This window comes from Rhinolophus hipposideros, assembly GCF_964194185.1.
Source record: "Rhinolophus hipposideros genome assembly, chromosome: 2".
Taxonomy (NCBI): Eukaryota; Metazoa; Chordata; class Mammalia; order Chiroptera; family Rhinolophidae; genus Rhinolophus; species Rhinolophus hipposideros.
This window is the reverse complement of record NC_138048.1, coordinates 41,676,458-41,691,189: the sequence shown is the minus strand read 5'-3', so window position 1 is coordinate 41,691,189 and position 14,732 is coordinate 41,676,458. Positions and strand designations below refer to the sequence as shown.

General features: G+C 45.3%; 1 protein-coding gene across 1 annotated transcript; it reads right to left on the bottom strand.

Annotated features, from left to right (window-relative positions):
* Positions 1-206: 206 nt before the first annotated feature.
* Positions 207-10,069, bottom strand: TIGIT (T cell immunoreceptor with Ig and ITIM domains; the record flags this gene model as incomplete). The annotated part of the gene is made up of 4 exons (XM_081078949.1): positions 207-443; positions 6,454-6,554; positions 8,698-9,024; positions 10,006-10,069. The coding sequence occupies 4 exons, from the start codon at positions 10,067-10,069 to the stop codon at positions 207-209; spliced, it is 729 nt and encodes a 242-aa protein (XP_080935075.1).
* Positions 10,070-14,732: the final 4,663 nt, after the last annotated feature.

The window sequence follows — 14,732 nt, the reverse complement described above, 5'->3', positions numbered from 1 at the left end:
CCAAGCGGCTCACCCTGGGTTTGCCACAATGGAACGGGAGGCAAGGGTGCAGGAGACACAGACAGAGAAGGGGATGACATTCATTCACTCAACCGAACACACACACACACACACACACACACACACAGAGCAGTGATGGAGAGTGCTTATCCATCCATCTGTAATAACAAACACAGGCTGTGTCTCTCCGAAGATGCCTCTGGGAACTAAGGAGTCTCTGCTGGGAAGCTGAAGCTCCCGAGGCTTCTGTAACTCAGGACATTGAAGTAGTCGTGGGGCTCGGCATAGTCATCTCCCCTCTGCTCTTGGCAGAGGCTGGCAGGCACAGCTTCTGCCTGGACACAGCTTCCATGGGACGACAGCACAGGGGGAGCCTGTTCCTCCTGCTCAGATGGCGTTCTCCTGAGGCCACTTTCTGCAGAGTGGATTCGGAGAAATTTCTTCTAAAAACAAACAAACTACAAAGTCAGTATGTAGAGATGTTGTTCAAAAGTTACTCCCCAAGATACTGCATAATTATAATGACCTCTCTTTTCCTTTCTCACACACACACACACACACACACACACACACACACACACACGGAAGCAAAGTTGTGTTCTTATGAGGAGCAATTCCTTCACCCTTAATTTCTCAACCTCGTCACAGCTAGATTTCAGTGCTAACCATCCCACTGAAACAACACTTGCTACACAAAATGCAACATGCCCCATACTTCATTCCTTTCCAGTGGCTAAGCCTAGGGAGGCCGCCTCCCCTGCTCCTTTACTCTTTCCTGCACCTGATGTTGTTGACCTCTTCCTTTTCTAAACTTTCCTTCCCCAAATTCCATGGTGTCACTCTCTCCTGGTTCTCCTCCTCCTCCTTGAACCCTCCCCTTCATCTTTAGCCCGCCCTCCTCCTTTTTTTTTCTGCTCACATATCAGCTCCCCAAATAAAGGGTTTTCCCAGGGTTCTGCTAACTGCTTTCTCACATTCAACACTCTCTCTGAGTCACTTCATCCAAATGCACATCCACAACCACCCTCTTTCCTCTCAGGATTCCCAAATCTCTATCCAAATCTGCCCAAGGTTCCTGCCCTGCGCTCCAGACCCAGACGTCCACCTGAGGACCCACAGCAAGCCCAGACTCAACCTGTCTCAAAGCAGCCCATCAAATTCCCTCCTCCACAAACTGTTCCTGTGCCCACAGTCTCTGTCCTGGTTTGTCACACCATCTGATCAGAAACCTGGAGGCTAATGTTAAACTCCAATTGGCCATAAAAGCCCATCCAATTTTACTCCTCAGCGGCTCTGAACTTTATTCCCTCTTTTCCATCCCTACTTCCATGTCTTATCTCTCACCTGTACCTCCGTACGCACCCGCCTCTGGAGTCCCTTACCTCTCTAATCCAACTCCCACATAGCCCCCAGCAAAGTGATCTTTCAAAAAGGAAGTTGGATCATGCCATGCTTCTGCCTAAACCCCTTCGATGGCTCCCACTGTTTACAGGAGCCACAGGAGGACTTTAGGGGGTTGGTAAAACTGCTTACTTATACAAGAACCATTGTGCATTCTTCTGGGGCGGGGGGAGTCCATAACTTAACTGCATTCCCCACAGAGGACTGTGTATGATGCCCCCCCAAAATGCCCTTTGGGATGTGGTCACAGTCACCTTTGCAGCTCCATGTTCTGCAGTGCTTCCGCAACTTGTGGGATGGGCCTGAGGCCAGAAACCTCCCACTGCTTGAGATTCTCCCATGAGCTCGGACTGGGCCAGCTTCTCACGTGATCTCAGCAACACCCCCCCCCATTGAAGTTTCTGTTTTGAATGAGCTAATAGGCACTGGCAGGTGCAGGCACTTGCCCTAGGACAAATCTAATTCTGACTTGGGTTCGTCTGACTTCAGGCCATGCTCTTTGTCCTCAGCCAGGCTGCCTGTCATCTTACAGTTTCTAGAATGCCAGGCATTGTTTCCTGCCTCCCCAGTTTTGTATATGTTGCACCCATCGTCCATTCCCTGTAGCTCCCTGAAAAAGTTATCTACTGAGTCCTCCAGACTCATCTCCAAAGCACGCTGTCCACGAAGGCTTCTCTTCCTAGAGAGCTACATTTTCCCCATGTACCAGAATATGATCCTGGATGTTCTCTGTTGTAGCACTGAATGCTGTCTGGAATGTCCTTGTTTACCCTCTGTCTTCTCCAAACTGTCTGCTCCTTGAGGGAAGGTTCTGTACTATGTTCCTCTTTGTAACCTCAGAGCCCATAACAGATGCTCCATGTGTGTCTTAGGACTGAAACGCACACACACACACACACACACACACACACACATTCTTCTACAGCCCCATACCAAAGGAACCAGATTTTCCAAATCAAAGTAGGGACTCATGGTCAGAAAGCTACAATTGCCCTTGTGAGACAATAGGCCAGGACAGTGAAATCTGGGAAAATCAAGGACATGAAGTCAGCCATCACATCAATATGAGAGCATCATAGGTGACTGTGGTGCAAAGGCGAGGAAATCAAAACACAGCAAGCACACACAGGACAGCAGAAGAAATGCTCACTATCACTCAATGCAAAGATGACAACCTCTCAGCCTTACTGGACACAGCTCCAAAGCAGGTTGCTCACCCCCACGATAGGTCCGAATGACAGAATTACACAGAGCCACAGGCAGGCTTGGAAAATAACAACAAACAACCTAAATTTCATTCCGCTCTCCCCCACTGCTTCCAGGATAAGAAACAGCAGCACCCTTATTGGCTACCATCAAGCTCAGCAGTGCATAAATATACAGGGGGCTGAGAGGGAAGGGGGGTGGGGCTTCACGGATGTACACCGTGAACAAATGTGAAAACTGCAGGCCCTAAGAAGATGGGCCTGGGGAGAGGCCATAGTCTCAGAAGCACACACATGAGTCAGGTAGTACCCCTCCCGTACTGTTTCATTCATTCCTTTTCAGTAGAAGTGGCTGTACCTTATCTAGCAAAACTAAGGAGAAAAAAAGTGGTGATCATAGGTCATGCTGATATTGTGCTTAAAGGAAGTTCGACGTCCCCTGTCAATCACAACCCAATCCATCCGTAAAATATGAATACCCAATTCGTTCTCAAAGACCCGATGTGACCTTTGGTGCTGGTGTGTTCTTGTCCCCATTCTTAGACGAGCCACCCTTGCCTTTGAGTCTCAGGACTCTTTTGGCTTCCAAAAGTCCTCTGGGAAGTGTAAATATGCCTGAGCTGGGTCACTCAGCTGTCCCGTTGGCATTCCACCCTGCACAGGCCACTCTGTACTTGTAATCAGTATGAAAAACAAGTCTGGGATTCATGCACTGCTGGGATAAACATCGCCATCTTGAAGAGTTTGAGGAGCATGGACAGCGGGGTTGACAGTCATTGTCACGGAGCTGGACAGCCCTTCTCTCCTTTACCTCACAGAAGATCCCCTGGGGACACTTTTTTTTTTCATTTATTGAGGTAACAATTGTTAATGAAATTACATAGATTTCAGGTGTACAATTCTGTAATACATCATCTATAAATCCCATCGTGTGTTCACCACCCAGAGTCAGTTCTCCTTCCATCACCATATATTTGATCCCCCTTACCCTCATCTCTCCCCCCCACCCCCTTTACCCTCTGGTAACCACTAAACCATTCTGTGTCTATGAGTTTTTGTTTCTCATTTGTTTGTCTTGTTCTTTTGTTTTTTTTGGTTTATATACCACATATCAGTAAAATCATAGGGTTCTCTGCTTTTTCTGTCTGACTTATTTCACTTAGCATTATACTTTCAAGATCCATCCATGTTGTCACAAATGTTCCTATATCATCTTTTCTTACGGCCGAATAGTATTCCATTGTGTATACATACCACAACTTCTTTACCCATTCATCTATCGAAGGACATTTTGGTTGTTCCCATGTCTTGGCCACCGTAAACAAAGCTGCAATGAACATTGGAGCACACGTGTCTTTATGTATAAATGTTTTCAAATTTTTTGGGTAGATACCCAGGAGAGGGATTGCTGGGTCATATGGTAATTCTATTCGTAATTTTTTGAGGAACCTCCACACTGCCTTCCATAACGGCTGCACCAGTCTGCATTCCCCTGGGAACACTTTTGCCAATAGCTGCTTAGCAAATAATATTCATTCATTTAGCCATCATTGATCCATGCAATATAAATATTTATTGAACACTACGTGTGATGAGGTGCTATGATAAACAATAGTTATAATACTTATAAGAACATATTTATAAGAATAATTGCTATAAATACATGCCAGGAAAAGTGCCAAGTGCCTCACTTGAATTATTTGACTTAAGTCAGCCCTATGAGGGCAGCACCATAATTATTCCCAGTTTGCAGATGAGGGAGCTGAGGCTTACCAAGGTCAGGTGACACAGCTATTCATGTGGTAGAGCCAGGATCCATGCCTAGGTCTGTCTGATTCCAAAGGCCATGCTCCTAAATACTGTCAGCTACTGACTCTTGGGGTCTGTAGGAATGCTCTGATGCTCTGCTCAGATCCTCTCCACCTGAGCACTGCTCCCAGCACCTAGCGCAGGGGTGTCCAAACTTTTTTCAATGTTTTTCACCAAAGGCCATATGCGGTAAAATACACAAACAGCCGGGCCACTCCCTCGAGGAGAAGTACGTATTGCCTCACCTGGTTTATTTAAGTAAACTAAATATATTTTTGGAGTTTGCTGCGGACCAATTAACAATGGATCATGGGCCACAGTTGGCCCGTGGGCCGCAGTTTGGACACCCCTGCCCTAGACCCTGGGAGTATAGGCTGTGAGCGGCTCACAGCTGACCCTGCTCTGGAAAACTGCTCTTGGACCCTCCCTGGTGAGCAGCCAGCAGTCACTGACTGACTGAGGTGGGTTTTTAAGTGGTCAGCCCCTTACCCCCAGGGGGAACCTACTCTGCATACCATTCTTGCTTCAACCAAGTCTCCAGCTAAGATGAGATCATGTTGAGCTTTCTTCCCTTAGCCTTATCCTACTTCCTTCACTATCCTTCATCTGAGAGGCTATCCCAATAAATCCTGTCACCAGAATTCACATGTCAGTCTCTATTTCCAGCAACCTGATCTAAAACAGTTGCTCCTGGGAATGGCTCTAGATGGGATGTGGAAGGAAATCCCTCACCAGCTGGATGGGAACACAGACTCTACAACGGGTGGTGAAGTGGGATAGAACACAGATGGAAGGGAATTATGAGCTGATGCAACAACTCTGACATTGAGAAGTACGGGGCGGGATGAGTAGCGACTATTAGGATTGTGGGATTGAGTGACTTTTGCTAAATTCTTCTAGTGCACTAATGAGAGAAAATGATAGGTCTATCAGCAACTGAAAGCAACGTGTGAGAGTCATAGGCCTTCCTCGGCAGCATTTAAAGAAACACTTCTCTTCAGTACTGAAGACCAGGCACTGGACCTAACTGTAAGAGAGACAGAACTTCAAAGAAGGCTGAATTCAAGCCTTGGGCAAGTCTCCTATATCAGGGTCTTGACAGGAAAAGAGGGGTGTCTGATTGTCATGTGGGGGACACTGCTCGCTGCGCCATGTGTCAGGCAGGGTGTCAGGCGGGGTCTCAGCTCCCGCTCCCCACATAAGAACACAGGACATAGTGAGGCCAAAAAGGAACACCCACGGAGCCATAGGTAGGGGAGTCACACCACTATATTCTCACTGGAGACTGGGTTGGAGACACAGGAAGCAGGAGCCACACTATTCGCAACCTGCCATCCACTTCTCTGCCAACCAACCCCACTTGCTAGCTACAACAAACCATGCTACCTGCAATCGGTTCTTGCTAGCTCAGCCACCATCTTCTTGCTACCGTAGCCACCCCCATTTTTTGCTAGCGTAGACACAGCAGTTATATTCGTGGCCAGTGGCTCACTGGTTACAGCTGACGGCCAACTAGCCACAGCTGATGGCCATGCAATCACAGTTGATGGCCATTTACTACCTAAGCCAGCACCTTTCCTCGTGAGGCCGAGGGCCTGGAAACTGCACTCCTGGCTCTGTCCCAAAACTGATCCTCCTTTATTTCTAATGTAACGGAAGTGCTGGGTAGCCCATAACAACTCAAGGACTGCTAAATTCAATGAGTTAATGTACAAAAGTCCCTAGCACAGAGTAGATGCCAGGACGCATCAAACGCCCAGGGGAGTGGCTTAAGGGACAGGCAGGAAGTAGGAATTGTAGGTGACAGCAAGATGAGGAGGGGACAGGTCCCACCTTTCAGGAGCTCCCAGACATGGAAGGGACAGAAGAGGAGCATAAACAACTTCACTAAAAAGCTGAACAAGGACTGTGAAAAAGGCACAAAGAGCAGTGGGGGAGATCACATCTAGGTCTCTCTCTGGACAGAAAGAGGATCTGGAAGGAGCAGGATGGCAGGGGTGGGGTGCCCATGACTGAGCTGGGCAGCCAGAGTCATTACCTTTCTAGCCAATGCAACCACCACGATGACTATTATGCAGATGGCCACTAGCAGTGAGACTCCAAGCAATGGGATCTGGAAGCCAGGGCTGTGCTCAGACGCTAGAGGGAGGACAAAATAAAGGGAGTGGGCTGAGGCCAGAAGCCAAGAGCAACCACTCCCCAGGGAAGGCACAGAGGTGGGCGTTGGCCACGCCTTTCTCCAACCACAGATTGGAGTCTCTAAGCCCAGCTCTTTGGACAGTAGAGCCTCTGCCTGGCCCACCAGGAAACACTGACCTCTCAAGCACTGGTATACCTCCCACATTTGACACCAGAGCGGACCACTTTGACACGCTCTTCCTCTGTGTGACAGAATCACTTTTAGTGATAATCATGAAATGAAACACATGATAACATCCAGGAGGGGGGAAAAAAACAGAAACATGAACAACTTTCTTTTATTAAACTTCGGATTTATAATCATACCGGTAAAACAAACTTAATTAAAGATTAAAATAAAATTAAAGTACAAAAAAAGTAAAGAAAGAAATGACCTTTCTGCTTAAGCCTCTAACACTTATCCTACCTAGGCTGTGAGACCCCAGAGGGAGCAAGATTCTGGAGTTTTCTCATTTGCTGTTTTCTAGCACCTGGCACATAGCAGGGACTTAATAAATATTTGCGATATGAGTTAAAGAATGAACAAGTGAATTTCTATTAAGACATAAAATGTAACTGGAAGGAGGAAGAGGCAGGAAGGAAGTTTTGAAGAGATGAGTGAGAGTCGATCCAAGGAGAAAGTGAGAGAAATAGGACAATTGCCCGGATGTGTGCTGTGCTACAGGTGAGGGGTTTCTGGGCTGCTTCATCTCATCTCTACCTCCTTCCCAGGAGCTGGGGCACAACCTGGTGTCCAGGGAAGTCTTGAAAGGAGAAGGGTCTAGCAGAAGCCATGCTCTCTTCCTTCTAACTAAGGGCTTAAATTGCCAAAAAGTTGGCTAAGGAATGCAGTCCTTTAGGACAAGGGCAGAGCCCGTTGTCCCTATGTGGTACCAGGATGGAGAGGTCAGGGAGCCCAAACCCCCAGAACATGTTCCTTCGGCCCTGAAGCCTCAGTGTCCTGACTTGGCCACGGTGGGGAAAGAAGGCAGATGGGGAGCACTGTGTCATGGACAGCACAGTTGCAGGGGGCCAGTGGGGCTGCCGAGAGACTGTGCACAGAACCAGAAAAGCATGCAGGCTCTTCCCCACATGCAGCCTTGGCCTGTGTCGGGACCACCCAAGAGGTAACACTTGAAAAGAAACTTTAAGGCAAACTCTTATCTTCTCAGTTTCATATATTTTGCTCACTCATAAAACTTAACCTCCAACACAACTGATGGCAGCGAGTAGAAGTCCTGAGGGTATCATTTAGAGGAACCAGAATGCCTGTGTTAAAACCAGCTCTAAAGCTCTGAGCACGTCCAAGCCTCAGCTCCCACCTTCGTCAGTCAGGTATGCATGGTATTCACAGCTAACACTTACTTAGGACCTACCATTCCAGGTGCTGTTCTAAGGGCATTTTCTTGTAGTAAGTAATTCAATCCAACATGAACGCCTCATAGGGTCTTACATCTACCCTCATTTCACAGATGAGGAAACCCATATACAGAGGAGCTAACTAATCTTATCTGAGGTCAACAGCAGCACCAGGTTTGGGACCTAGGCTGTCTGGCGTCATTCTGAGCTCGCAACCACTCTGCTGTACTGTCTCTCAGATATGATAATAACCCTTCCCCACCTTCCAGCGACCTGTTAAGTGTCCAGGTGGATAATGAATATGAGAGCATTCTGAAAACTAGGAAGCACACAAAAATGTAAGTTATGATACATTTATACTTAGCACATAGCTTTGTTTTTAACCAGCTTTAATGCTTTATAAACTTAGGGGCTAATTCTAATTTGCGTGATTGATGTTAAACTAATAAATGAGAATATTTCCCAGATGACATTATCAACTGGTCTTCCTAGTAAATACACATAGATGTCCTTCTTATACCCAAAAGTGTTGTTCTCAATCCTGGCTGCACAATTTGAACCACCAGTCTCTGCCCGTAGAGTCTGATTGAATTGGTCTGGGATAAGGTGCTGGCATCAGCATTATTTAAAAAGTACTACGAATGTGAGACAGGGTTGGAAGACTCTGCTCCCCAGTGTTCGGCAGGTATACATTTTCTATCCCAGAGGATGAGGGTCATCAACCACTCTGCTGCAAAGGGCGTACCTGAGCTTTGGAGGACCTTCAGGAAGAGTCTCCCTTTGTAAATCCCATCAGGAAAGGTGTGATAGATGCAGGAGTACTCCCCGGTGTCGTTCATGGTCAGCGACTGGAGGGTGAGGCCCAGGTTGGGGCTGGGGACCACTCGCTTCCTGAAGGCTGGGACGACGTGCCACCCCTTTTGAGAATGATGAATGGCCAGAAGTTGGTTCTGCTGCTCCCAGTTGACCTGAGTGACTGTGGCAGTGGTGGAGGAGAGGTGACATTGTAAGGTGACAGAGCCACCTTCCTCTGCAGAAATGTTCCCCACGGTTACTATTCTGCCTGTCACAGCTGTTATGGAAGAGGAAAAAGCTTGCATGAGTCCTGGGTCAATAGCTGGCCTTGAACCTTCCCCTAGAAATTCCAAGGGGCTCTGAAGCCAGAACTGGTTTTTGGAATGACAGTCTCCCAGTCCCTCCTGCCAGTCCCCCATATAGACTATAATTGCTGCATGGTGTAGCCCTCCATCCTCTCAGGATATGCTGCTGTAATATAGCCCAGCTCATGGACTATTTTCATTGCCTCGAATATAAACCCTGTCAGCCACTGCTTCTGTTTTATTGCATCTTCCAGCATCCTGGTTCTGGGCTGGACACATTATTCTTTGAAATAAAATCTGGCTGTTTGGTTGATTACTGTTTGGGATGCCTGGAAAACCCTTCCAGAAAGTCATGAAATCCAAAGGAGAGGAGCATTGGAGAGAAACTGTTTCTTCAAGGTAAACCACCGTTTCAGTACTTACCACCCCCAGAACCCCTGGGCATAGCTCCACCCTCAGATGGTTCAGAAAGTAACATAAAAATTAATTTATACTACAGTTTTTAAATACTTATGTCCCCTTTTAATACAGAAAGAGATCGACTTAACATAAATTCAATCAGTGATGGTAAAATCTCTAGAATCTGTGAAGAAGACATTTTGATCCATAGAAAGTGTACAATGTTTTTCTAGAAGTTTCTTTCAGGACATTAAGAAAGGACAATGGAGCAGGAATGAACTTATACAAGCAAACTGATCATTCCTCCTCCTTCATCCCTTTCTCTCTCCCTGCTTCTTTTCTTGGGTTGGCCTACCAGGCACGCAGAACCTCAAATCCTTCATCTGCCACCCAAAACAAGACTGCGCCTCCTTCTCAGAGGAGAGAATTCCACAGGACTCTGAAAACTGTGGTTTCCTTCCCACAGACAGGTGTAGCATTCATTCCCAGCCTCCCTTTCCTCCTCCCTGCTCTCCCTCTGCCTTAGGTTCCAGGATAGATTTTTCAGTTCTTACCTGAGGCAAGGAGGGGAGCCTGCCTCAGCCCCTGGGCCCAGATCAGGAGGAGACACCACTGCATGCTTCTGCCCAGAGGGCCTCCAGGAAGTAGATGTGGCCTCTTCTGTGACCGAAACTGGCCGACTGCAGATGGCAGGTGAAACTGAGCCTATGAGGAGAAAGGGTCTCGGAAAAACTGAGTTCAGCAAAAACAAAGATAAAGCTCTCAGCAAGTACACAAACTGCACAGGGTGAGCCACAAGAAAGACCGTGAAGGAAACACATTGAAAACTAAGCAAAGAAGTGGTTAGAAATACACTACACTGGTCTTTGGATTACTATTAGTCAATCTACTGTTTTAAGTTCTCTTACAGCCCTTCTTTTTAAATCAGCCTTTATCTAATGAGCTCAAGGCATCTGTGTCATGGCCGAGATTCTGTAGAACCTGTTACCAGTAAGGTTCACTGGCTCCTTCTGACTTCATCCTACTAAAGAATGTGCAAAGATAAGAGAAACCTAAGTTGGCACTTACAAGCTAGAAACTACTGGAAATCTAACGAGCCACTGAACAAGAGGCATTTGCTTTGGGGATAAGACATAGGTGTGACAAAATTCTTGGACAAACACAGCAACTTTCCCTTGAATGACGTCCTCGCCTTGACTCTTCTATCTTCTGTCTTGTTTATCTGGACTGAAACTTTGTTGAATTCTAGCTTAGTCTCTCTGACCCAGTGTTATCAGATGAATGATAATCAGATCAGATGAGTGAGTTTTCTTGTGCATGGAGACACAATGAAAATTGGGAATTCGATTGGTGAGTCCCCGTTGCATGACCCTGAAAAGGGAATGGTTGATCCTTGCCTGGAGCTCCCAGCTCATCATCAAATCCGTTGGTTGAGTCATCCTCCTTCCTTTCCCCCTCCCTCCCTTGCTTCATTCATTTGAAAGTCCCTGAGTGCGTATGAAACACCAGACTCAACAGCCGGCTCTGGAGATACGAGTGAATATTCTTAGTCCTCAGACAGTTCATAATCAAAGCTTGCTCTCTGGTGAAGTCATGAAGCCACAATCTGAGGAAAGGAGGTGGAGGGTCCACATTTACCTGCCTCCAGTGCTCGCCACTGCTCCTTTGGGCATGCTCCATGGTATATGTCCTGAAAATCTGCAGCTCCACTAGGGGGAAGCATCTGAAGCCTGGTGCTCTGCCCTCTCCATTCTGGCCAAGCACCCTGAGCATTCCATACTGAACAGGTTCCTGTCTTCCTTCTCTATTGTAAGGTGCTCCATCTCAGACCAGTTTCCTCTCTTCCCTGGGTTCTGCCTATTCCAAACTCCACATCATGACCTATACGCCCCCCACAGCCCACCTCCAGCCCCTTAGACAATATATGCCTCACCAGCTTCTCTCTGCCTTTCCCAAATTCAACCTGTCCTTCAAGGCTCACATCAAGATACAACTCCACCCTTTGCAACAATCGCAGTCCCTTCAGCTAAAGGAGCAATAATACCCAATGTCTGTCCAAGGGAAGGTGCTGAGGTTGAACTGGTGGGGTGTTTCCAAACCTGGTTGTCAAGACAAAGGTGCTAGCGATGGGAGAACCAAGAGCAGCTAGTGGGAATGGAGCACAGAGAGAGGTGGCCTCTGGGGTTTGGGCTATAAAAAGTTTACAGCCTGTGTTTCCATAGTATGGGAGGGTGGAAACCGTAGAGGCAGGACATGTCTTATATAATGAGAAATCTAAAGAAATTTAGACTGGGTTAAAACAGAAATAAAAGTAGTTACAGAATTGTTCTATTTGTTCCTAAACAACAAGTCCAAAGAGGTACACAGTCAAGTCCATTTTGATGAACGGTCCTCTCCAGAGATATTTGAGGGTGGTAATTAGCAGACTATAGAGTGAAAATCACATGGATCCAAATTCATCCTGGTTTGGTGACCTTGGGAAAATTATTCAGCCTCCTTAGGACTCAGTTTCCTCATCTGCAATAAGAGCTACAGTATCCCCTTCCCCTTTCATAAGGTCGTTGTGAGGATTCAGGGAACTAATGCTTGGTTAGGTGTTAAGTATAGTGCCTGGAACACAAAAATGGTTCAGTATATTCACGATAGCATTAATAATAATACTAATTAAGGAAGTGAAAGGAAAATCGGAGAATTTCCCTCTCTTTTTTTGTCTTTTTATTTATTTTATTTTTAATTAAATTTATTGGGTAATAATTGTTAGTAAAATCACATAGGTTTTAAGTGTACACTTCTATAATAAATACATAAATAAATAAATAATAAATACATATCGCTTTGTGTGCTCACCACCCAGAGTCAGTTCCCCTTCCATCAAAATGTATTTGATTCCCTTTTCTCTCTTCTACCATTTCCCCTCCCACCTTACCCTCTGGTAACCACTAAACTGTTGTCTGTGTCTATGAGGTGTTGTTTCTTCATTTGCTTGTCTTGTTCTTTTGTTGCTTTCAGTTTTATATCCCACATGTGAGTGAAGTCATATGGTCTCAATGAAATGTATTTTGCCAGGAGTAAAAGCCTAGACTCCAAGACTAGGGTTCTGTATAACCTCTTCATTTTGTCATAAGCTTTAAGAATATGAGGATAAAATGTTTCCTGTAGAAAACTGGCCACTGTACCACATGGACCCTGAAGAGGCCTTGGAGGAGAGTGAATGATGGAAGTATCTCCCCGAGGAAACTTCTAGAAGTCCCTCTTGGAGCCTCCTACTGGGATTCCATCTGGAAACCTTGCTGGTATGGCCCACCCACTCAGCAGAGGATGCAGCCCGAACTGAGCAGCACGGCTCTGAGGAGCAGGTCTGGACTGAGAGCGCCTAAGGCCCCCAGAGCCTTTGGTGCCGGTTGGCAGCCCCTGTGGCATGGCATGAACCTGTGCAGTCGGTCAGATGCTGACTCACATTTCCATTTACAACTTCTAAACGGAGCCACCACATTTTTTCTCCCCTTGCTTTCGGGGTTGTGGGTTGAACAGGACCGGTTAGCCTTGAAGCAGCTAGGTGCGTGTAGGTGCTGGGGAAAGGACTCGGTTTGCATATAAATGGGGAAGAAGTGCTGGCCTAGAATGTAAAACATTCCCAGGATTCTCAAGTTCTTTCACAGCCCAGCCTCCCCGTAGCTCTATAAGCCCCTCATGAGCCCACAACTGGCTCCACTGGCTACAGCTGGAAACCTTTGCCCTGACGGGGATCTCAGCACTGGGCAAACAGAGCTGAGAGTGGTCACACTTTCCAAAAGGCCTGTGACTTGTACACAGGAAATACTACCTAAGGTTCTCTCAGGCACAGACCAGTCTCTCGTCAGTGTGTTTGAGCTTCAACCTCTCCATAATCTTCCCTCTGGCTCAGATATGGTTGGGGCACTTCGGAGATATCACAACTTTCTTCTCCTTCCTTTCCCTGCCTCCCTTCAAGTGCAACATACTGCAGCTTCCGGGTTGGTGACCTTCACAGCCAAGGGCACTCACTGTCTATCTCGAAGATTGGTGCCTCCTGCTGGTAAACTGTCTTGTGGCCCAGGTAGCAAAGAAAATCAGCTCCTAATCTCACTTAAAAATATTGAGGAAAATAAATCTAAATAAAATATTGTCACACAGACCTCAATAACATATTCAACAAAATGCATAATAACAAGGTAGAATTTATTACAGGATTGCAAAAGATGATTCAATACTAGGAAATCTATTAATATTAAATACTAGATCTACATAGAAAAAGCATATGGTTATTTCCTTTGATGCTGAAAAGAAATTTTAATCCTCATGACTGATTAAATAAAAAAGTCTCAATAAAATAAAAATTGATAAATTCTTTCTTAGCATAATTACACACAAACACACATGCACCAGCCCGAAAGCCAATGTCTCTTTTAATGCAAAAACACTAGAGATGATTCCATGAAAGTCAGGAATAAGATACAGATACTCACTATCCCAATAACTAGTTAACTTTTCAGAAGTATTAACCAATTCAATTAAGTAAAAGCAGCAGTAAGAGGCAGAAGAATTAGAAATAATGCTATAAAACTATTTCTAGTCATTGATGCTTATATAAACTGGAAACCCAAGAGAATCAATGGAAAAAAAATGCCACAAAAAATAGAATTCTGCAAAATTTGCAGGATATAAAATTAATATAAATAAACAAATCGTTTTCCTATATACAATCATAACCAGTTAGAAGATATTTTGGAAGAGAATCCCTGTTTACAATCGTAGGGGGAAAAAAGCTAAAATACTTAGGAATAAATTCAACAAGAGATGTGCAAAAGCGACATGAAAAAAACTTTACTCCAATGAACCAGCTACCCAAATATACTTTTAAATGAAACCCTGCAAATACTAAAGAAAGCCTAGGTGACTTCCTTTAAAACCTGGAAGTAGAGAAAACTTTTAAAATTATGACTCAAAATCTAGAATCATAAATATAATTTAATGAGGAATTTGACTACATCAGTATTTTTTTAAAAAAAGCTTTTGCATTTAAAACAATCGTAAAGGTCAAAAGACAAATGGCAATTGGAAAAGAATCCTGAACATGTCAAAATATATGACCTGACAGTTCATAGAAAAAGAAATATTCCTTAAATATATGGAAGAAATGTTCCTTAAAATATATGGAAAGTTCCTCAACCCCAGTTATAAAAAGAGAGATATGCAATGAAACTACACTGTGACACCATTTCTCCCCCACCAAACTGGCAAAAATAAAAATTTTACCAATACA